This window comes from Mustela nivalis (assembly GCF_964662115.1).
Source record: "Mustela nivalis genome assembly, chromosome: 13".
NCBI classification, from domain to species: Eukaryota; Metazoa; Chordata; class Mammalia; order Carnivora; family Mustelidae; genus Mustela; species Mustela nivalis.
This window is the reverse complement of record NC_139032.1, coordinates 24,538,531-24,562,780: the sequence shown is the minus strand read 5'-3', so window position 1 is coordinate 24,562,780 and position 24,250 is coordinate 24,538,531. Positions and strand designations below refer to the sequence as shown.

Here is a 24,250-nt window from a genome sequence, read left to right as displayed (position 1 = left end):
AATGAAAATGAGGGGGGTTGGGAACCATGTCTTACTCTTCTCTCAGAAATGGAAACATCGTTTATGCAAGAATTCTAGGACTTTAGTAGAACTTTGTGTTCCTTGCTTTTTTCAGTTTTAAAGGTGATAAAATGTTGTCAATATTTACTCTTTGGAAAATCCAGGGGACGACTTTGTCTAGGAGGTCCACAATCCGAAGTCCTTTGTTCATTGAGGACATAGAAAAGGAAGCCCAACAGTCACACCTGTGCTGCCTCAGGTAGGACCCTGTAAACTAGGTCATAGCTCCGACCTCACTGTCTTCTCAGAGGCTTAGCAGTGTTCTCCTGATCAGCTCAGCATGAAGGAAGGCTTGATCAAGTGATGCTGGACTTGGGAATGTAATTTGATATGGTCCAGTGCTGGGAAACTTTGTTCTCTTACACAGACCCCATCCTCTCAAAATAACCCAATCCAGGACTACAGAATCCCTGAGTTTGGGATTTTATCCAAGAAACACCACCATACCCAGATAGACTGTAGTTTCAAGTAGAAACCTTAGTTCTTTCTTAACACTTACCCCTGCCAGGCCTCTTTTCCTAAAGGAGTGAATGTCTGTTCTCTTAAGACTTCCCATTTTAGGTGCTTCTCCCACTCTACCAAACTCCTTTTAAAACCTGGGATTAGGGCTCCTGGATGACTCAGTTGGTTAAGTGTCTGCCTTGGGGTCAGGTCAGGGTTCCAGGGTCTTGGGATCTAGCTCCACATTGCACTCCCTGTTTCTCTCTCCCTCTGCCCCTCTACCCCACTTCTGCTCTCTTCCTTTATCTTAAATAAAGTCTAAAAAAAAAAAAAAGGAATAAGATTTGGGATTAGAAATGGAAACCGTAATAATCTATGTTGAGTTCCTCCCCTCCCCAAGGTTTTCTTACCTTTTGGGTAGTTATGCTTTTCCAATTTGGAAATGGAATCCCCACCAGGTAGCACAGGAACAGAAGGAGCAATCCCAAACCACACAGGAAGGTGAAGTTGGGGTCAATCTCCAAGCATGTTGAGCCAGAGCTCAGACATGGTTTAGTATCGCTATTCAGAAATGAGAGAACATTCCAGTGTTGGAACTTCATCGTCTGAGTCACAAGACAGCCTATATTGTGCACACGCTGAATATATATCGTCCCCAGGCTTACATCACAGAGCACGGTCACAAAGAGTTTCTGAGGGTGAGGGAGGGGACAGTTGAACAAGGTGTATCCAGAGCCCCTCCCCACCTACTAGCTCAGAAGACCCCTCCATCCTCCTGGTCCTTCAGGTCTGCCATCCTATTTTCCTACTCCTTTTCATCACTTATGAAAATTATGAAATTTTCTGTCATTCCATGTATAATTCATATATTACCTGAGTCCCTCTTCACTCTTTGAGAACTTGGCTTTCGTCTTACCAGGTCTGTGCCTTGAAAGTCTGCAAGGCTACCTGGAGTTTTTGCTTGTACCCTGGATCACATAGGTCCTCAGATCCAGCTTTCATATACAGTGTGTTTGCCTGGGACACCTGGGTGTCTCAGTCGGCTAAGTAATCACCCTCAGCTCAGGCCATGATCTGAGGGTTCTGGGATCAAGCTCCGCATCTGGCTCCTTGCTCCATGTGGAGCCTGATTCCCCCACTCCCTCTGCCTGCAGCTCCCCTGATTGTGTGCTCTCTGTCAAATAAATAAAACCTTTAAAAGAAAATGTGTTTGGCTTCCATGAACGCAGATAGAGACCTTAACGTTCTTTCACACTCACTCAGTTCCGTACATGTTGCACAGCACATTTCAGTTTTTGTTTCATTCGGCCTTTAGTATCTTCCGTCAGAGAGGCTGACTCAATTAAACTCAATAATGCATTATTCAATAATCCCCAAACCAAAGTCAGTGTAAAATGACTGTAAATAATTAAACCTTCAAATGGTCTTGGGGGTAACTGTGCAGCACTCGTATTCCTAAAGTTAGTGAAGCTAAACTGCATAAAAGGTTTGGGGACAAGCTAACACACACACACACATACACACACACACACCCTTTGACAAAACAATCCATTTTCTTATTTATAAACTTAGGTTATTACTTATCTACTATATTACTATCCTACTACTTAGGATTAGTAAGAAGATTAGAGAAAATGCTTATAAAATGCCAAGCACAATCTCTGGCAACTAAGAGACAGTATCAGAGAAAGATCTGTTATTGTTGCCACTGCTGTGGCTCCAAATTAAAGGTCCCAGCTCAGATTTGGGAAGTAAGATAATCAAATATATGATCACTACTTAGGAAAAGCAGAACTAAGGAAAATCATTTTCCAGGGTTCTAGAGTGAGGGAGAAGTGCATAAAGAATAGAGATTTGAGTTGGGAAACAAAAGTGCTGATTTCATGCTTCCTTCCCACCACTTTCTGTATTAAGCAACCACGGTCAAGTCACTAAACTGGCCTCAACTATTACAAATGTAAATTGGGGATAATAGTCCTTATTTTTTTATCTTCTTGGATTCCTCATGTGATATGTTAATAAAATATTATACAAAAAGTGTGGCACTAGTAGCTGTGACTATTTTTTTGTTGTTGTATACTTATAAAGAAATATCACACAATTAAGGCAAGATATTTAAACTTCAAGTGCTTGCATAATTATTGTGTCAAGAGAGAAAAGTTGTTCACATTACTCCACAAACAGAAGAGGCATCTCACCACATTTTTAAAAAGCATAAAATGTTAATGATATGTCTAATAATGTGTTATGACAAGGTTTAGAATTCATGACTAAGAAGATAAGACAGATGTCTATAAATGTACATATTTAGCAATAATAATAGCAGAATTAACAAATGCCAATACTGTCAATGAGAATACTGACACTAGCACAATATGATAGAAGGTTATGAACACCATCTTCCAAATACCCAAGCTGCAAGTTCCATGGGAACAGATTTCCCAGGTCACATAAGATATATTGAGTTTTATTATTTTAAGGACGCTATGATTTAACAATCATTTTTAGCCTGAGTCAGTCAGCACAATTTCTAAGCTGTGACCAAAGAATAATGTAGGTCCCCTGACAACCTTCCTCATTAATAATAACCATCTTCCCTCTTCCAGCTGAAAATGTCAAAGGACTCGACTGATAAAATTTTCCATACAGTCTGAGCATCACAGTACTTCAGTGAATATTGCTTCAAAAGAAGACTCCTACCCAGGAAGTCTTCAAGCCACCTTTGACTCCTCTGTCCCTTCAAGCCCTCACATTCAATGTTATTACATTTCCTGGATATTTCCTTAAGATATCTCTTAAATTTGTTCCTTTACTTCCATTTTCACTGCCACAATTATAGTCCACAGCATGACCTTTTGTCAACACTCTCAACTCCAGTTTTTTTCTTCCTTCAATCCAGCCTATAAATCCCTGCCCATTTAGCTCCCTAAAACACTGCTTACATCCTGCCACATGCTTTCTCAGGAGCCTATACTCAAGTCCATCCTTTGATCCCAGGGAGGAGCTTTCAAAAAGCACTGATGCCCAAATCCTACCTAAAGAGGTTCTGATTTAATTTATCTGGGATGGAGCCCAAATATTAATTTTTCTTTAAAGGTTCCTTGGGTGTTTCTAGGGTGTTTCTAATGTGCAGCCAGGTTTGGGAACCACTTCAATGCATCTCTATTGCCTATTAAGTCAAACTAAGACTCCCAGAGCAGATGCTGCAGGTGCTCTCCTGAGATTCCCTCCCATTCCTTTGACCTTTCTATGCACCATCCCATGGCTTCGGTGTGATTTGTTCCTAATGCCCATCAATACATGCTACTCTTCTGATGACTGCCCTTGTGTGACTAGTGCTATTGCATCCTTGTTCCTGCAGAGAAAACAGAAGGGGCCTGGGGATTTATATCCCTGGGGCAGCTCTAAGTCAATGCCTAAGAAATGTAGGAGTACGACTGCCTAGCTCCCTTGGCTGGATCTGGGCATATTCTGTAGTGTAATTTACACTTCAGAGCTCCCTAGCAGACCAGTCTAAGACAAACACTTTACATAAATAAACACACACACACACACACACACACACAAACACGCACTGTGTGTGTGTTTAGATTTTTCCCCTTGCTTTTTTCCCCTTCCCTTTACTCCCTTTCTTGTTTCATCAGGTAGCACCTTCCTTAAGATATCACTTGGATACAAAACCTCATCACAAGGTCTGCTTATGAAGAAGCCAACCTGTCTGACATCTTGCTAAAAACAATTCATAACTTGGTCCCACCATGTTTTCTGCAATTATCCATCATGTACTAGATGTGCTAGTTTTCTCATCAATTATACTTACTCCTTAAGCTATTTCCCAAGTGACCTCTGCGACTATCATAACTTCCTAACTTCCAAAAACAAACTCTATCACTCCCATACCATGCATAGCCCAAAGCCCTATCCATGAAAAGTGCTCAATAAATATGGTTTGAACTGGTGCTGCCTCCTCCATGAAACTTGTTTCAACAATTCTAGCACATATAACCCTAGATGTATTCTCCAAATTCTATATTTAATGTCATCCACATTCATTTGTTGAGTTATTCAACAAATATTTATGTGATTACTATGTCCCAAGACCTGTGCTCACCATGGGGAATGAAACAGTAAGTATGGAGGCACGTGGGTGGCTCAGTGGGTTTAAGCTTCTGCCTAAGCTTGGGTCATGATCTCAGGGTCCTGGAATCAAGCCCCCCATCGGGTGTCTGCTCAGCAGGGAGCCTCCTTCCACCCCCATCCCCCAAGCCTGCCTCTCTGCCTATTTTTGATCTTGGTCTAATTAATTAATTAATTAATTTAAAGAAAAAAAAGACACAGTAAGTATGGATTTTCTTTTGCTCCCATGGAGTTTAGAATCAAGTTAAGGATACATATATTAAGCAAATAATCACACTAATAAATGTTGATTTATAGCCATGAACATCTAAGGTGAGATAAATGGTGCTGTGAGAAAACACAAAAAGTAATAAATGTCCTCAACTAGGACTTCTCTGAGTAAATAATGAAGAAGTGATGACCTAAAATTATTGTCCTTCTCTATTTTAGAGATTCTTGGTCCCACCCCCTGAAATTGCATACAAATTTTGTGTGACTATGTATTATAGATTTTTAAGAGGTCCATAACCACAAATGTTGCACAATGGCAATCCTATAGAAAACATGCCACATTTATCAACTGCCTTCTACGTGTACCCTATCTGGAGATCACTATTCATAGAAATGTTAATATTTTCTTTTGTACTTGATATTATTTAGTAAAATATTAGACATATGCTCATCACTTAACAAATATTGTTATCCTCCCCCTGCTCTTAGCCTGAGTGTTTGCACAGAACTCAGATTCTCAAAAAACAAATAAGCAAAATGTCTTTATTTTCTTTATTAAATTAAGGGCCCATTTTGAGCAGTTGTGGGCAGGGTGCAATTGATTATCTTGGTTTTGTTTGGGTACCAGGAAAACAAGAGCAACAAAACAGGATTTGCGTGTTAAAACCTTCCGGGATGCCTGGGTGGCTCAGTCGGTTAAGCGGCTGCCTTCGGCTCAGGTCCTGGGATCCGGTCCCACATCTGGCTTCTTGCTCCACAGGGAGCCTGCTTCTCCCTTGGCCTCTACCTGCCACTCTGCCTGCCTGTACTCTCTCTATCTCCCTGACAAATAAATAAATAAAATCTTAAAAAAAAAAAAAAAAAACCTGCTTGTACCAGGCTAGTGCCAAACAACTGTCTCTACATAGGCTTCAGTGTTTGCTACTTCAGGGATTTAACACATTCAACCTGGGAACTCCCTGCTGTTTTTCCCATCCTCAAACCTTAGCTACCCTAAATGTATGTTTGTTACCTAAAAGGTAAAAGCAAAAATCATTCATTTCATGCAGAAAAAAAAAAAGGGAAGCTGATTTCTTAATCAAGTATACTGATCAAATTCAAAGAAAAATAGAATGAAAATTAAAATTTATTTTCAAATGCCACTGGAAAAATATCTTTGACTACATACACATTGAAAATAATGTTATAGCATTAAGGAGGGCACATGATCTGATGAGCACTGGGTATTATACACAACTAAGGAATCATTGAACACATCAAAAACTAATGGTGTACTATATGTTGGCTAATTGAATTTAATAATAATAAAAAAGGAATAAGGGCATTTGGGTGGCTCAGTCGTTAGGCATCTGCCTTCAGCTCAGGTCATGATCCCAGGGTCCTGTAACTGAGCCCCACATCGTGCTCCCTTCGTGGCAGGAAGCCTGCTTCTCCCTCTCCCACTCCCCCTGCATGTGTTCTCACTCCCACTGTCTCTCTCTCTCTGTCAAATAAATAAATAATCTTAAAAAAAAGAAATATTATGTATGTACAGACAAAAAGTTAATATACAATTATATAATAGAAACAACAAATACTTTTCATTTGTATACTTCAAAATGCATTTAAACATGTTATAGATGGAAAAATGTATATAGGGTGCCTGGGTGGCTCAGTGGGTTAAAGCCTCTACCATAGGCTCAAGTCATGATCCCAGGGTCCTAGGACCATAGGGAGCCTGCTTCCTTTCCTCTCTCTCTACCTGCCTCTCGATCTACTTGTGATCTGTCTGTCAAATAAATAAGTAAATAAACCTTAAAAAAAAAGAAAGAAAGAAAAATGTATATATAAACCACAATGCCTAACTTACATCAATAAACGCAATAACATAAAAAAGAAAATAAGGAAAATTATACCATATTCCAATATATTGCTAAGGTGTTGTTAAAAAATGTAAAAATTTCAACAACTTGTACTTGAATTTCAGGTCCAGCAGCCCTGAGATAATGGTGCAAAATGTGCAAAACACAAAAACACAGCAAAATATTAAGGGAATAATTAAACTGAATAATCAAAAGACAAACAGGCATCAAAGTTCTAAAGAGGAAAAAGACTACTTTAATACCACATTCTCATCTCCTGTTTCTCTTAAACTTGAAGCTCAGAGTCTCAAAGATTGGCTATTACTAGAACATCCTGAACAGATGACACCATATGCACACATCAATATTTTAACAGACTGCCGTTCTTGAACGGTCCAGGGACCAAACACCAAATTTTAAAAATTTATTTCCTTCTCCCACAGGTTGACAACCCCTATGCCCCTGCACTCCTGTTCACTTCCATCCTAGGTATGCTGTTAATAAAGGGAGAAGACATCAGATACAAACAATATTGGCACTTAATAACAACTCAGGTATAAAGTCTGATCAAGTAGCTGAAATCCACAGTTCATTCTGAAAGCAAGATTTGATGTATGGTTTCTTATTTATGGGTTTTCCTCTCTTGTTAACATATATAATTAAATGCATGATAAGTAGTTAAATATTAGAAATCAAGTCTCAAAAACTACTTTAAGAAGGAAGGATGAGGTAGCAAATTACTTTCCATCCAGGGAATGATGACAGAGTATGAAAGAGTATAAGGCCATCTAATTTTGTCATCTCTTGCATCTACTTTTTAGGGCCTTTGAGCCTCTATCTGTTTCCTAACATGTCCTCCCAGGACTGTCACATTCCCATGGACAGAGTCAGCAATTCTCCATGTTAATTCTATCCTCTCTTCTGCTGCTTCGATGCAAGTAAAGGAAAAACAATTTTACTACACATAAGGGCAGCTTTAATTTAACTCCCATTTTTAAGTAATTTATTCTTAAACATTAATATTTAAGTTATTAATGACAAATTATCTGCTACAAATTTTATGAGTGATGAAAATGAACCAATAATATATTGATATCCCAAAGTAGACATTCCCTGGCCTCAATTAAAAACTTGCCTATTCTAACCGTGAGGTATTTTGCATAATATCACAGACCTGAAAGAAATACTAAGTAACCATTTAGTCCTGTACTTTGCAACTCCTCTGTCTGGAGCTCTCACATACACTAAAAGACTATTACAGTTTTTCTTTCCTTCCTTGCTGAGAGTTCTAGCTGGGAGGGGGGTGGGGGGGATGAAGGTCGAAAGGAGATAAGCTGATGGATATGATGGAGGAGGTTTCACATTCATATGTGTGTTGGATATATAATGTGATCATGGAGCAGTGCTATGGATGAAACGATATCTAGAGGCTAAGAAATTGGCAGCTTCACTGTGCCCAAAGAAGGTTCACTGGGCTGTCACTGACCAGTAAAGATTCACTAAAAGCAGTGGAATAGGCCCTAAATGTTTTTAGTTCACTTCATTGTCAGCCCAAGTGCACTACTGTTCAAATAAGATACATACTTGGGTTGCTTTCACTATACAAATAAAACAACCCAAGAATTTTTCTATAACAATGGATTTTTAATTGGCATATTAAATCCCTTCCCCCCACCACCTCCAAGCCAAGGCACCCCTCCAATGACTTTGATTAACCTTTTGTAGAATTATGAACTTGGAGAGCTTTTTAAAGGAGAAAGGGATTGAACGCCAGGTGGGATTTAGCCAAAGCTGTCACAGCTCTGGTTGTTACCCCTCATAATCCATCTTGCTGAATCAAAAAGCAAACTGTGAACAAAGAGCTTCGGCAGTTTGTTTGAAGATACACTCCTGTCTTTCTAGGAGGGATTAAGTCATGGCTACAGTTTGTTTGGAAAATTATCCACATGAAAATTATTAAATTCATGTGGCATCTCTTTGAGCCAAAATGTTTTATATCTTTTCATTTCTATATCACAGTGATAGTAATGCCGTAATTTTTATACTGAAACACAAACCCTCTCCTCAGTCTTTCAGAATATTGCTTAATATTTTGCATTTACCACAAGAATACACAAGATGTTGACTCTTAGACTTTTAAATAATAAGGATCCAGGCTCTTCCTTTAAACAGGAATCACAGCCATACCAGATGTGGAGAGAAGAGGATTATTTTAGCATTTATTCCCAACACTGGGCTTCCTAAAAGCCTCACTGGTGCCCTGCTGAAACAGGAGAAACAGATTAGATAGTTAAGACCTTGGGCAAAAAGGGAAGAATAAAGCCAACCCTGTGATATATTTCAAAAGTAAAGTGTTTTCCCTCAGAATGGGAATTTTCTTCATGGTAAATGGATCCAAATCTTAGAATATGCTATAATCTTAATTATCTAAACAATAAGCCACCTGTGTATCACCAAATACTCCATTTTTGACACTCAAGGTATTTTTGTTATTCAAATAATCCTTGAATTGAGATGGGGGCAGGGAGATTATTCAACAAATACTAAATGGTTGCTATGTATCAGGCACCAGGGCAGGTCTTAGAGAAACAGGATTAATAAACTGCTAGCCCTTTCTTCTTGAGCTCATAGTCCAGTAAAGGAAGCAAACATGTAAACAAACATTATGATAAAAACCACAAAAGAAGGGTAACCATTGTGTTTAATAAGCAGAACTCCACAGAATATGGGGGTGGTGGGGGGAAGCCCTTCATCTTTTCCCCTCACAGCCTCTTTGTAACCAATCTACAGACTCATTTTTCTCTTGCCCTTTGAAGGAAAAGTTGGGCAAAGAAAGGTCCCATGATTTCCTTAAACACTCTTCTGTAGTGCCAAGAATAACCTAACTAGGTAATTAAAATGCCCAGTCCAGGTTATTATTGATTAATAAACACCAACTTCATTTAAAATTCAAAGTTCCCTCTGCCAAATTGGTCGTACATTCAGGCTGGAAGAGTGGAGAACGATATGGCCTTCTTTTTCTCCATTTCCCCACCTTCCACTTTTCTACCCATTCCATACCCAGCTGCACATACAAATTTGCCTCTGCTCTCATCAGGGATGCAGTCAGAGAAGAGAAGACGGAAGCATCTGAAAATGACTTGACTACTACTATTAGAATCTGAACGAAATTGATTCTCTCAGAAGTTGCTTTTATTTATTTATTTATTCCACAAATATTAACCAAACACCAATTACATTCTAGGTACTGTTCGAAACACTGGGGACACCTAGTGAGAAAAACAAAGTCTTTGAGTTTACGGACGTAATAGCCTAGTGGGGGTATAAGCAGACATAGAAATGCTATAAGTTGACAAGTGGTATGGAAGAAAAAATTAAACAGGATTAAGGAAATAGGGAGCATTAAGAGGTAGATGCTATTTTACTTAGGACAGTCAGGAAAGCTGTTTATGATAAGTGAATATCTGAGAAGAAACACAGTAAGGAAAAAAAGAAAGCTGAAGGATTTAAGCTAAGCAAATGTCAGAGTAAAGCGTATTCCAGCCTGAGATACTAATAATTGCAAAGGCCCTGAGGTAAGCAAATGCTATAGTAATGTTATAAGAACAGCAAGATGTAGCATAGTTAGAATAGCAATGAATAGAATAGCATAGCTAGAACAGAATGACACAAGGAAAGAATATTGGGGATGAGGCCACAAATGTAGAGGAAGTTAGAACATATGAAAGGAACTCAGGTCACTGGGCTTTTTTCTGCATCAAAAAGAGAAGCTTTTGGAAGTTTTGAGCAGAGATGTAAAATGATACATGTTTTGTAAAAATCATCCTGGCTTCAAGGTAGAGAAGAGAATGTAAAGTAAGCATCGAAGTAGGGAGACAACTGGGAGGCTACTATAAGAATTCAGAGCAGAGATGATGATGGCTTAAACCATTATGATAGAGGAGAAGGAAATAGAATTGGGCAGATTCTGGATATACTGTAAAGGATTTAATGATGGGCCAATTATGAGGTATAAAAGTGAGACAGAAATCAAAGCTGACTCTAAATTTTTGACCTGAGGAACCTGAAAAAGGATGTAGCTATTCACTGAGATAAGGAAAAAAAAATGTGAGAAGATAGTTTGATTAAGAAGAAACAAAGAGGGACACCTAGCCAGCTCAGTCTGCTAAGCATCTGCCTCTGCTCAGGTCATGATTCCGGGGTCCTAGGATCAAGTCCTGCATTGGGCTCCTTGCTCAATGGGGAGCCTGCTTCTCCCTCTGTCTGCCATTCCCCCTCATATGCTCTATCCCTCTCTCTGACAAATAACAAAAATCTCAAAAGAAAAAAAATATATATACCAGATGTTATGTAACAAAAACAAGGGTTTTATTTTGTATATGTTAAGTTTAAGCTTCCTTTTTGATATCTAATGTAAATATAGAAGTAACCTTTCAATACTCAACACTGGAGTGCAGAGAAGTCTAGCCTGATCAGCACAATGCATCGTATTTAAAGATATAAACAGGGGGGCGTCTGATCAGCACAATGCATCGTATTTAAAGATATAAACAGGGGGGCGTCTGGGTGGCTCAGTGGGTTAAAGCCTCTGCCTTCGGCTCAGGTCATGATTCCAGGGTCTTGGGATCGAGCCCCGAATTGGGCTTTCTGCTCTACATGGAGTCTGCTTCCTCCCCCTCTCTCTCTCTGCCTGCCTTACTGCCTACTTGTGATCTCAGTCTGTCAAATAAATAGTTTCTGGGGCACCTGGGTGGCTCAATGGGTTAAGCCTCTGCCTTCAGCTCAGGTCATGATCTCAGGGTCCTGGGATCAAGCCCCGCATGGGGCTCTCTGCTCCTCGGGGAGTCTGCCTCTCCCTCTCTCTCTGCCTACCTCTCTGCTTGTGATCTCTCTCTCTGTCACATAAATAAATGAAATCTTAAAAAAAAAAAAAAGACAGTTTCATATCAAATAATTCATTTCCCTCATTTGAAGTGTAACTATGATTACCTCCTGAGATGTCAAATTAAGATTTTGCTTCTCCTGACAATGATAACACAGTAGTATAAATACCTACAAATATGAAATTAGAGTTTTAACTGCATTTGACATTTTTCAAAAGGATATATGTAGATTAAACTATCAAATAAAACTCAATCATATATGCTTTCATGTTGCATGATTACTGCCCTTGGAACAACCCAAGTCAGAGACAGGAAAAGTTAATATTGGTCTACCAAATATCACTAGAGTTTCCTATTTTAAGAATAATAGGAGCCTTGTTAAATGTCAATTACCCTGTAATTAAAATAATAATAATAATGGCAGACAGATTTCTCACTATTGGAGAAGGGGATTACAGATATGGAAGGGAAAAAACTAAAATTAACCCTGAAGTTTGGGTTTGACTGGAAGTGGAGATATTAGTGTAAACTCATAGTTTTTAATGTATATAGATATAGGATAAATATAGATGTATATTATGTGTGTGTGTGTGTGTGTATACACCGAGAAGGCATGGGGGTAATAATACTCCAGTAACAATGAACACACTTAGCACTCTTAGCACCCATATATTGGCTTCTCAATACTGTACTCCAGCAAACAGAACCAGGATATCTTAGAGAAATGGCTGATTCTAGGACTGGTGCCGGGAAAATACCAGATGGTCTTGACATATGGTGCTAAATAAGAAAATAAAAAAATGTTCAAAGAATGATAGAGATATGTCAAAAGTACCCAGAAGTTAATCTTAGGGGTTTCCACTATCTAATCCTGTGACAATAGGAACATCAAAATAAATATTGATAATAACAGACTATAATCCTCTAAATAAGATAGAAAACCATGAGCCCATATGAATAGAAATGAATAAAGAATGAAAAGTTTGATGAATAAAAAGACATATACATAACTTCAAAGAACCCACCACAAAATAGTAATCACAAAGAAAAAAGTATAAAAGTCTGGCACACAACACCTTAATCAGTGATTAAACTGAGCATTATGAGTAGTAGGATTGATATTGATAAATATTGATATGTTGATAGGACAAAATCAGAAATTAGCCTTACTTGTGTGCTACCCCTACCAAAGGCTTAAAGTCTGAAACTAAATATATGGGAACATCAAACAAATCCAAACTGAAAGATATGCTATAAAATTAATAGTTACTAATATTAAGAATTTATGGCCATCAAGCATCAGCTGAGGAACTCTCCCAAACTAAAAGAGACTATTTTTCATTACAAAACTTTTTAATATTTTTTTACCATGTGCATTACTTCCTATTCAAAAGTTTATCCATTAAAAATTTTAAGTAAACAAATACAATTTGATAACTAAAGAGTTTGACCCAGAAATTACATTTCTAGGTATATACTCTAGAGAATAACTTGAAAACATTCACACGGAAGCATATACAAAGGTGTTCATGGGAGCATTGTTTATAATAATGAAAAATAGGAAACAAATGTGCAGCAATACAAAAAAATAAACCGTTGATTATCCATTTAAAGAAATACTATGCAGCAGTTAAAAGGAATGAGGTAAATCTACATGCACTATTATATGTAGATTGACAAGATATCTGTTGAATTAAAAAAAATGCTCCTGAGCAATGTCCATAATATGACACCTTTTTAAGTGAAATAAACAACTATTCATATTTTAGGTCTATGCATAGCACAGAATGTATACCAGCCTGATGACAGTGATAGTGCTTACCTCCTAGGAATGGGTGATCTGTAGGAGTCTTTAAGCTTATGGATACTGTTTTAATTTTTTTTTATTTTCTTTAAATACTGTTTCAATTTTTTAATTTAGATAATTTAATCACACATTACTTACATTTTTAAAAATAATTAAAAGAAATAATTTAAAATAAAACTGACCTAAAGTAGCTTGCATTCTATTTTGGGAATATATTGAAAAATGATAAGTCTAGTGCTTCTCTTCTGTCAAGCATACCTTTCCATCCATTCACTTGATCTTTCAAATACTATATTCTCACTTCGTGTTATCTCATGGAGCAATCAACCCAATGCCATTCTGATCATAGAGGTGGGTCCACAACCTTGTCTGGCCCATCAATACCTCTATCCCTATGACCACATTTTTGGTTCAGGAATTAGCAAATATTCATATCAGTATTAATTTTTTTTAATTTAAGCTACTTTGGGTTAGATTTCTACCCACTTGTATCCAAGTATTTCTGGCAAATATAGAGAGACATACATTTAAACAAATATAGTCAACAGAATAAAACAAGTAAAAGAGAAACAATAAAAAAAAGACAGACACTATATGAAGTGGCATATTATTTAAGATAGACTATTATATGTTAAAGATACATATGATGAACCATAAATTTACCACAAAAAAACACAGAGCTAATAAGACCAAATAATAAATGATAAACAAAATATTCAATACAAATAAGGAATGAAATATATGAAAGAATTACAAATGACACAAAGAACAAAGAACAAATGAATACCAAAAAAAAAAAAAAAAAGATTCAAACCCAACTAAATCAATAATCACATTATACATAAACAGCCTACATTAGTTTTCTATTGCTGCCATAACAAATTACCACAAACTTAGTGTCTTGAAACAATACAAATTAATTCTCTTACAGTTATGAACAACAGAAGTCTGGTACAAGTCTCATCAGGCTAAAACCGAGATCTGCACGATGTATTATTCCTTCCTGGAGACTCTCTGAAACTGTTTCCTTGCTAATTCAAGTTGTTTAAAGAATTAAGACTCCTACAATTGCAGGAAAAAAAAAAAAGACTATTTCTTTTCTATCAGCTGAGGGCTGTTATTGCTTCTAATAATTACCTGAAAGCTTTAGCTCATGGTTGCCTTCCCCCATTTCCAAAGCCGGCAATAGAGGATCAAAGACTCTCAAATTTTGAATTTCTCTTGCCTCTCCTCCTGTCTTCAAATCAACCTGATTTCTGCTGGGAAAAGTTCTCAGATATTAAGGACTCACACTGGACCCACATGGCATTCCAAGATATACCCATTTTAAGACAGCTGATAAACAATCTTAATTCCATCTGAAAACTTAATTACCTTATATCATATAAGGTAACATATTCATAGGTTCCAGGGATTAGGACATGATCATCTCTTGGGGGCCACTATTCCACCTACCACCAGTTTAAACATTCACTAAAAGACAGAAACTTGGGGTGCCTGGGGATCAGTCAGTTGGGTGTCCAACTCTTAATTTCAGATAGGGTCATGGTCTCAGGACTGCAGGATCAAACCCTGCATCAGGCTCTGCACTGGGCTGGGAGCCTGCTTAAGATTCTCTCTCTCCCTCTCCCTCTGCCCCTTCCTCCACCTCTCTCCTCCTCTCTTTAAAAAAAAAAAATCAAAACTAACACACTTCAAATATTAAGAAACACTCTAAATTTGTTTAAAAAAAAAAAACAAAAAGATAAATGATCCTAATCAAAACAAAGCTGGGAAGAGAAGAGTGATGCAAAACAGTAGACTAGGACTCCAGGAGGCTTTGAAAAGTTCTCCCATACACCAGAGAATCTAGAAGCCACAGACATATACACGATAGGACAATGTACTGAAAAGACCTGAGAGAACACTACTCTTTCACCAGTAGCTAATCTTTAGGCTCAGCAAAAACAAGAAGGGAGTGCTCCAGCACACAGCCAATCTGCAAAGATCTAGAGTCTTTTCTTTCCTCTTTTTTTCTTTTCTCCCCAGTCATTTAAGAAAATCTCTGACAAACCACTACCTGAGCACTAAGCTAAAAAACAGACTTCACCCACACACAACAAAGAATAGTCTGAAAACTGACATACTTAATAACAAGGTTTCAAAATATATAAAGAAAGAAACACCACTTCAAGGAGAAATAGATAAATCCACAATTACAGTCAAAGATTTCAATAGCCTTCTCTAAGTAAGTGACTGAAAAGACAAACAAAAAATCAGTTTGGACATAGAATACTTGAACACACTGTCAATCAATTTGACATAATTAACGTTCATACAATACTCCACACAAGAGAAAAATGTACAAGATTAACCAAGACAAAACACGTTCTGTATGGAGACATAAATAAATCACACACACACACACACACACACACACACACATTACCAAATAAATTTAAACTCTTCAAATTGGAAAAAGTATGTACTTCTACCACAGGGAATTTTTTTAAATCAGTATCAGAAAAATCTGTGAAAAATCCACCAAATATTTGGAAATTAAATAAAAACTTCTAAATAACCCATGAACCAAAGAATAAATCAAAAGGGAAATTAAAAATACTTTGAACAGAATGAAAACAAAACATAACACACTGAAATTTCCAAGATGTACTTAAAGCAGTATTAAGAGAAAAATTCATAGCACTAGATGTCTTTATAAGAGAAGTCTCAAACCAGTGACCTGCGGTTCTATCTTAAGCAACTACAAAAAAGAAGTGCAAATTAAACCCAAAGTAGGGGGGCGCCTGGGTGGCTCAGTGGGTTAAGCCGCTGCCTTCGGCTCAGGTCATGATCTCAGAGTCCTGGGATCGAGTCCCGCATCGGGCTCTCAGCTCAGCGGAGAGCCTGCTTCCCTCTCTCTCTCTGCCTGCCTCTCCATCTACTTGTGATTTCTCTCTGTCAAATAAATAAATAAAATCTTAAAAAAAAAAAAAAAAACCCAAAGTAGGTTAAAAAAAAAAAAAAAGAATGAAAGAAATAATAAAAGCCAGAGAAGAAATCCACGAAATAGAAAACACATAACAAAAAAAGTGGAGAAAAATCAACTAAACCAAAAGCTAGTTCTCTGAAAAGATTTTTAAAAATTTAATAAAGCTCCAGCCAATATAGCTGGAGAAAGAAGTTGCAAAACTGGAAAGGGAGAAAACTAGGATGAACCCTGTGGTGTTAGATTATAACTAGAAGTATTGGTGTGAACTCACAACTTTCAACACATGTAGAGACGAGAAAAATAAATTAGTATTTAAATGTGTGAAAGTGTGTGTGTCTGCATATATATACATATTCCTTAACTCTATTTATTGAGACAGTCAACAAACAGCAACATCCTAATAATAATGAACACATCTAGCAAACTGACGTTGGCTTCTGAATACCATTTTCCATTAAAGAAATCAAGAACTGAAGGATTATGCAAGGAAAAGTATACAATCAGCTTGAAACATCTTTTGTGTCAGAAAGTAAAAAATGCTTGAGATAAATCAAAAGAATACAACAGTCAGACTGAGGTAATCAGCTAAAACTGACAATTTGGGCACCAAAATAAATGAACAGTAGCAGACTGAATTGAATCAACTAGAAACCAATAGTCTGTATTGATATAAGTAGCACAGAAATTAATTAATTGATTGATGTGGAATGAGACACTTTGTTTTGGAATGGGGTATTTAATGGGGTATTTAATGAGAGTTTTGACTCAGGAGAATGGGAACATCTATTACTAATATAACTAAAATTAATTACCAAAATATAGCTCATGACCTGAAGGATCTTATAATCTCTTTGGGGAACGTACTATACTGTGAGAGTTCTAGGATTTCTCTGCGCAACATATTTTTCCAGCTTCTCCACGAAGTAACTGACTAGCTACAATAGAGAAGAATGTAAAGTGGCTCTTGTGTTTCTTGCTTGGATTTTCAGGTGCTACTGAAACTGGAACTGTATGGGGAAGGGAAGGTTAGAGATAAAGGAAGACAACAGGTTCAGTCTGTAAGATCTGATAAAGGAGGTTCAGCAAGCATTTGGTTTCACTGGCTTGACACTCAGAGGACAGTCTACTGCTGAATCAGCTAACCACATGAGGACACAGCTCATCTAAGGAAGCAGGAGAAAGAAAAAAGCATTTGGCCTAGGGCAGAATCCAGGGTTACTCGGACATAGGAAAAGCTTGACGCTGTTTGGAACAGGAGGGTTTATAAATAAGTACAATTATGACCAAACATGGCAAGCCAAAATAGTAAAATTTCAGAAGTTAGAAACTAACAAAATGTCAACAAAAAGCAGTTGAATATTCTAGCACTTAAAAGAATGTTATCATAAAAACGTTATGAAAGTTTATAATGACTTAAAAATGCTAATGATAGTGTTTTTCAGTTAAAATATATATTATTTAAGCAGTATTAAAAGTAGACATAGTGGGGCACCTGGATGGCTCAGTGGGTTAACGCTTCTGCCTTCCCCTTGGGTCATGATCCCAGGGTCCTGGGACGGAGCCCCACGTCCCGCTCTCTGCTTAGCAGGGAGCCTGCTTCCATTCCTCTCTCTCTCTGCCTGCTCTCTGCCTGCTTGTGATCTCTGTCAAATAAATATATTAATTTTTTTTAAAGTAGACATAATAAAATCTCAAAGAAGATGCACCAGAAAGTTAACAGTAATTGTTTTGAAGGTGGGAATCTACGAGGTTTATTTTAGCTTCACCTATCTTTCAAATTCACATTTAATACTTTCTAATAGTAGAATTAGTCACAATTGGGATTCTCTTCCACCTCTTACAATGATAATCATGGTGACACTTCCTAACACAGAACCAGGACACAAAGTGGCATGAATGCATCAATGCCCGCAATGTAAGACAATTACCTGAGTGTTTCTAATCAAAGACTCGTAGTCCCGCCTGCTGGAGAGGTGTGCGTCCTGCTATCCTGGTTCAGGCAAGGCGTGACAAAGGGCTCTGCCTCTAGCCTGTCCATAATGCCTCGATGACCTATACCTGAGGCTCCCACAAACCATTCCTACTGAACTCACCGCTAGGTCCCCGTGGTTGAAGCTCTTGTTGGCTTGTTTGAAAACTGGCGAACTGCGAACCTCCTTCCAGTTCCGGGTTCTGCAGCGAATCAGAAATGATGACTGTTAATTGAGTGTCTGAACTCACATCTTGACGTCTCACTGTCCCGACCAGTGCAGGCACTTGCAAGGCACTAGGCTCTCCGGGGGCCGGAAGTCCACGAGGTCACCACAGGCGCCCCAAACCCTTCAGTAACATCAACCCTTAACACGACTCTAAATGTTTCACTTCATTCCACGTCCCAGGGCCACCCCTGTCAGATATTATTATCTCTGCAAACAATAGATGAGATCTGAGCCAGGCTTCTTGTACAAGGGCAGGCAGCTGGTACAAGGTGAAGTCTTAACAGGGGTCCATACGGCCGCCCTATTCATTACTAGGATCACCTCAGCAAGTTCCATCCAGTGACCTCCGCAAAGGGCGCTCGCGTGGCTCGCTGAGGCACGTTCTCGGAGACCGTTAGGCATGGAGCGGCCTCTAGAGCCAACAGCCAGGATGGAAAAGGCCAACTGTGGGAAGGGTCCTTCTGGGCAGAAGGGTAGGTCGTTCGGACACCCAGAAGTTCTCCGTCAAAATCTGACTTTGGGGCAAATCAAAACTCGATTTTCAGAAGTGATGGAGACAGGATCCAGAAGACCGAGGTGAAATGCTTAACAGTCAGACGGTACAGCACCGCCGCCATGAAAAAGCCAAACACCACAGCCTCCTCAGCCCCGCACCTAGATGGGCTCACTCTGGACATGGTCCGCCCCCGCGTATGCGTTGCCCTGAACGTTATCCCGCGCTGGCACGGTTTGCCCTGGATATAGTCACCACGCCAAGTGTGGCTCGACCTCCACATTGCCCTGCGCCTACCTGGACGTGTCCCGTCCCTGAGCGTGGCTCACCCTGGGGTAATACCGCCACTGGGTGTGGCTTTCCCGAGAGGAAGCCCGCCCCTGGATGCAGTCCCCTTCAGGACGCGAACCGCCGCAGGGTGTGGCGTACGTAGCCTGTACGTAGCCACACCCCCAGGTGCGACTTGCCCTGTGCGTGGCTCCGCCCCCAGAGCAGGCTGGTCAGAACCTCTCCTTAGAAATCCCTTCTGCTACTGGCTCTTCTGTCTGGGAGTTTCTGAACTCTGCTGGCGTGCCAGACTGTATTGAGGTAAATATGTTCTCAGTTTTTGAGAAAAGTAGACGATAAAGCCAAATATTCAAGCAGTGGAAAAAAGTGCTGTAATTTGGGAAGCAAGGACAGATCCCCGAGGAAAACCTTTCAGTATAATAGGAAGGAAAGAGAAAAGAGGGATAGATGTTCACGTGTTGATATTGTTACTCTTTTGAAGTCTTTTGATGATGAAAAGTTCTGGTGACCTTTTATTCCCCTGCCGTGGTCCAGCACATCCGCTCAACGAATGAGGTGACGAGAAATTCTAGAAAAGTGAAATCATTTTGAACGCTTAGGTAAGAGAATTGACTAAAGAACAATCATATGAGGTCGGCCAAGACAGGGAGCTTTGTTTCCTTCACTGGTGTGCCCCTAATGCTTCGAAGAATGCCTAGTGTACATTAAACACTGAAGGAACTAATGGGTTGTTTTCACGGATTGTTGAAGCTAATACTATACAACATTTATGGTGGCATCAACACAATTACTTGTGTTGATTTTATCCTACATGAATCACCCCTTTATTAGAATACAGGTCTAAAAAAGACACAACTGCCTTTTGCCTGGCCTGACAGATGAAAGGCGAATGAAAAGCTGTCAGAAGTAGAGCTCTTAGATGGAGAGGAGCAGGGAGCTGGGGGAATTGGAGGGGGAGACAAACCATGAGACACTGTGGACTCTGAGGAACTAACAGAGGGTTTTGGAGGGGAAGGCGGTGGGAGGTTGGGTGAGGCTGGTGGTGGGTATTATGGAGGGCACGTATTGCATGGAGCACTGGGTGTGGTGCATAAACAAAGAATTTTGTAACACTGAAAAATTTAAAAAATGAATAAAAATTTAAAGAAAAAATAGAGTTCTTTAGGTTTGGAATTAAGTGACGAACAATGAAGTTTTCCTTGGAGAGTGAGGAAATGAGACAAACCAGTCTAGATGGATAGGGAGATGTGTACAGTGCCTTGTAGTTCCTAAGTTGAAGAATTGGCGTACTGAGGGCATAAGCTGAAAGGATGAACTTGGTGGAATGTCAGACTGTCTTTTCAGATGGCAGAAGTGTTCCTGGTGATAAGTTCTAGGACATGGCCATAACTAAACTGGAATGGAAGTAAAGGGTTCAAGGATGAGAAGGGGTGAACAGTGAGAGACCAGATTATTGGACGGTCTATCCACATGGGTGTGGGGGACTCTGACTGATTCCTCCTCCTTCAGGTTCTTCTCCTTGACCCCAGCCCATCCCACCTTCCGGAATCAGCATTTCCTGCAACCCCAAGCTTTAGTCATGGCATAACTCTGGACAAGAAAGCATAAATGAGGCAGAGAAAGTGGTCTGGAGTAGACATCTGTTTTATTTTTGATACCTAGCATTCAATCACCTTCTGGAAACAGTCTCTTTATTGATCTCTAGGGAACTAACCACATTCTCAGTCTTAGTCTATGGGCAGGTAGAGTTGTCTTTCCCTAACACTCCTCTTTTGAGAATGCATCTATAAATCAGTATTGGCCAAAAGATGATATTATGCTTTTGACAACAGTGATTGGTCAGGGATAGGCATGTGACAAAACTGGAGCCAGTAAGGCACAGTGGGATTTTCTGCAGGGACTACTGAGAGACACAACCACTTGTAGCTACACTTAAAGTTTGGAAGATACACTTAAAGCTACAAAATATGGACAGAAAGTCAGTCCAGAATGCCAAGAAGTAGATAGAAAGTGAATCTTGAAGGCATCAATTGAGCCCCAGCATGAAACCTTGTACTTTAGGCCAGCTTTATTCCCAGACTTTTTCAAGTACCTAAGTCAATAGATTCTCATTTTTAAGTCAGGTAAGTTATATTTCCTGTCTTTTACATCTAAATAATTCCTCGCAGTATAAGGGGGTTCTCCATCACTGTCTCCCTCTTTCATGCTAGCCCTCTAAATATATATTATGTTCTCTGTCCTTCAGGTTGCCCTTCTATGAGAGGGGATTAAGAAATCTGCATTGAGATTGCAGCCCAAGAAAGCAGAGCAGTGAGAGACCTTAATTTTGTCTGGTGGCAGGAATTCAGCTAGATAGCTATAAAAATCATTCTGAACACCTGTGAAATCAAGGGGAGTTCAAAGAAAAGAATACCTGCAACTCATCAGATAGAAAAGTGACCGTGTTCTGCCAGGTAGGAGATGGAAAGGAGGGAATCCGAGGCGATATATGGGAAGATAAGCCATGGGGGGAGGGGAGGGAGCCTCCATCAGCTGGCTACAGGCTAGTGATAGAGTAGCAGAGCACAGAATCAGAACTTTTAGAAGGCAGCTCCTGTGAGGGATGTCCTTGCCTGAAGGACTCCTAGGTGCCAAAGCAGGCAGAATCCTCGCTGGGGCAGTGGGTCTCAGGATTCCCGGGATCACAGAAAGAACAGGGGTGCCTGAGTGTGGCAGACTTCCCAGGCATCGGAGCCTTCAAGGCATAGGTATGTGGAAAATATCCCAAAATGGGAGTATGTGCTCTAAGATCCCTAGTACTGCCTTTTCCAACAGTTGAGTGACACATTCTCTCTGATGTTCAAACTACGAGAATTAAATTTGAAATGATAGCACTATATTAAATATATTAACAAGAACAGAAATTAAACCTTGCAACCTATAGGTTCCTTCCTGTATAACGTTAGCTAGGTCTACAGAAGCTGAAGGTTACTTCTACACACCTGTGGTCTGGAGCTAGGTCAAAATAGAGAGACTGCGGTAGAGCTGGATGAGTCATATTACACCCTGCCTGCCCCTGCCCCCAGTTTGAATACTGGTAAGTCAGGTGGTTCTCAGGGTTTATTTTACTTAACCATTCAGGATAAACCCAAACTACCTTTACCTCTCTATGTCATCTTTCCTTCCTTCTTCGGATGCTCCAGTCTCTTTGATGGTTACTTCCCAGGTGCCACTTCATTTAGCCATTAAGCAATTTTGACCTTGATGACTTGGACATGAATGAGGACAAAGATCCAACTTGGCATGTTTGGAGACTTTTGCACCAGCAAACTGAGGAAAGTGTCCAAAAAGAAACCCTTGCATTAGGAAGACTTCTGAGAAGACTCCAATCATCCTTACTTCTGATGTTCACACACTTGTGTAATTACACCTCCCCTTAAGCATAGGCTGGACTTAGTGATTTGCCTCTGAGTGATAGAATAAAGGAAAGGTTATAGGATATCATTTCCATTACTGGTTTCCAAAACATTGTAACTTCTATCTTGTTTGCAAACTCTCTCCTTGCTTTGATGAAGTAAGCTGCCATGCTGGAGAAGCCCACTTGATAAGGAACCAGCCAGCCCCAGCCAAGAGCCAGCAAGGTACTAAAGATCTCATTCCAATAGACTTTGACGAACTGTATCCTGCCAGCAACTATGTGAATGAGTACAGGAGTTGGTCCTTCCCCAGTCAAGCCTCTAGATGAGAATGTAGTAGCCTCAGCTGACACCTTAATTGCAGCCTTGAAGCAGAGAATCCAGGATCCAGGTAGGCCTCACCCAAATTTCTGACCCACAATAGCCATAAGATAATAAGTATGTATTTTTTTAACCCACTAAATTTTGGAATATCCATTACACAGCAATAGATAATTAATGTACACCTCAATTACTGTAACCTTGGGGTAAAATGTTGCATGTCTGGGAAGGTGCATCATATAGGAGGACAATGTCCCTGGCAACATCCCTGAGGGCACTGTCTTCATGCTCAAAGACTATCCCGTATATTCATCTGTTGAAATCGTATCATTGGGCCTGAGTAACCTCCAGGAGGTGAGGCCTAGCTGACATAGTATCCTACCTGACAAATAGTTTGGGAGAAGGTGAAAGAGAGTGTAAATCAAGTTCTAGTCTTTAAGGGTTTTTCTCACTATTTGTAAAGGCCTGAAGGTTTCAGAGTAAGCACGTTATATTTCTTATTTAAAAAAAAAAAAAAAAAAGTAAAGGTTTTAAATACAGGATATCAAAGCAGGATCAAATAAGGGACTCCAGGATAAAACTGAGAAGGCCACTGTCTGGCTTTCTACAAGGGACTGGTGTACTTGTAGAAGCCAAAAGCATTAACTACTAAGAGTTGAATGCACTGCTTCCTTTCCCTGATTGCAAGCCCAGCCAGTGCAGTACTCAGAGAACACCACTCTCTATTAGAAAAAAAACACTTATTGAGGAGGATTAATATTCTTGGTTGTGCTGAAGGTTGTTCTCATCAGAGGATATATTGTCATGAAAATTGTGAAGTTTTCTCAACAAGGACTGAATGATTTCTTTAGAGAAAATTTTTCTCCCAAGAATTGCTGGAGAAGCATGTTCTGCCTGAGTAGAAGAGTCAAATTGCTAAACACAGTATTTTTTGTCAGGGTCACCCCTGGTGGCCCAAAGGACCTGGCAAACTTGATGCATAAAGGTGGGGATTGGATGAGGCACAGACTTTCCAGAAGGCAGAGAAGAAGGACATTGACTCTGGCCTAATAGCTGATTCTCAAAAGCCTCAGGTTTCTGGGGCTGTCTGACCCTCTTTCTGTTCTGCCTAATTTTTGTAGGACAGTTTTGGTCAGCACAGACAGATTCTTGGCTGCAGGACTTGATACTTGCCCATTTCTCCTGTTGTGGGTCAGAAAGAGCCC

The 24,250-nt window shown here is 39.5% G+C and overlaps 1 protein-coding gene and 1 long non-coding RNA gene across 9 annotated transcripts in view; one reads left to right on the top strand and one right to left on the bottom strand.

The window, feature by feature from the left end:
- On the top strand, nt 1–23,112 carry LOC309846391. Of its 5 annotated transcripts, none has more exons than XR_014301895.1 (4): nt 1–259; nt 7,133–7,243; nt 21,575–21,782; nt 22,884–23,112. It is a non-coding gene; the product is annotated as an uncharacterized lncRNA (long non-coding RNA). The 5 variants fall into 5 exon arrangements; XR_014301896.1 differs by lacking the exons at nt 1–259; nt 7,133–7,243 and adding exons at nt 18,534–19,021; nt 19,811–19,928; XR_014301898.1 differs by lacking the exons at nt 1–259; nt 7,133–7,243 and adding exons at nt 18,534–19,629; nt 19,811–19,928.
- Nucleotides 1–24,250, bottom strand: part of LOC309846385 (spermatogenesis-associated protein 31D3-like) — a 35,706-nt gene that overhangs the window by 6,642 nt on the left and 4,814 nt on the right. Inside the window, exons 1-3 of one of the 4 annotated variants that reach the window (XR_014301873.1) lie at nt 22,472–22,655; nt 18,444–18,522; nt 912–1,062 (exon numbers count right to left, since the gene is read on the bottom strand). Coding sequence is in view for 1 of the 4 variants with exons in the window: in XM_082695291.1 (XP_082551417.1) it covers nt 912–1,103 (192 nt within the window). In the remaining 3 variants the exon portion in view is untranslated. Of the gene's footprint in view, nt 1–911; nt 2,680–18,443; nt 18,523–19,338; nt 19,426–22,471; nt 22,656–24,250 lie in introns of those variants that run through there. The other 3 variants (XR_014301874.1, XR_014301872.1, XM_082695291.1) reach the window with 3 other exon arrangements.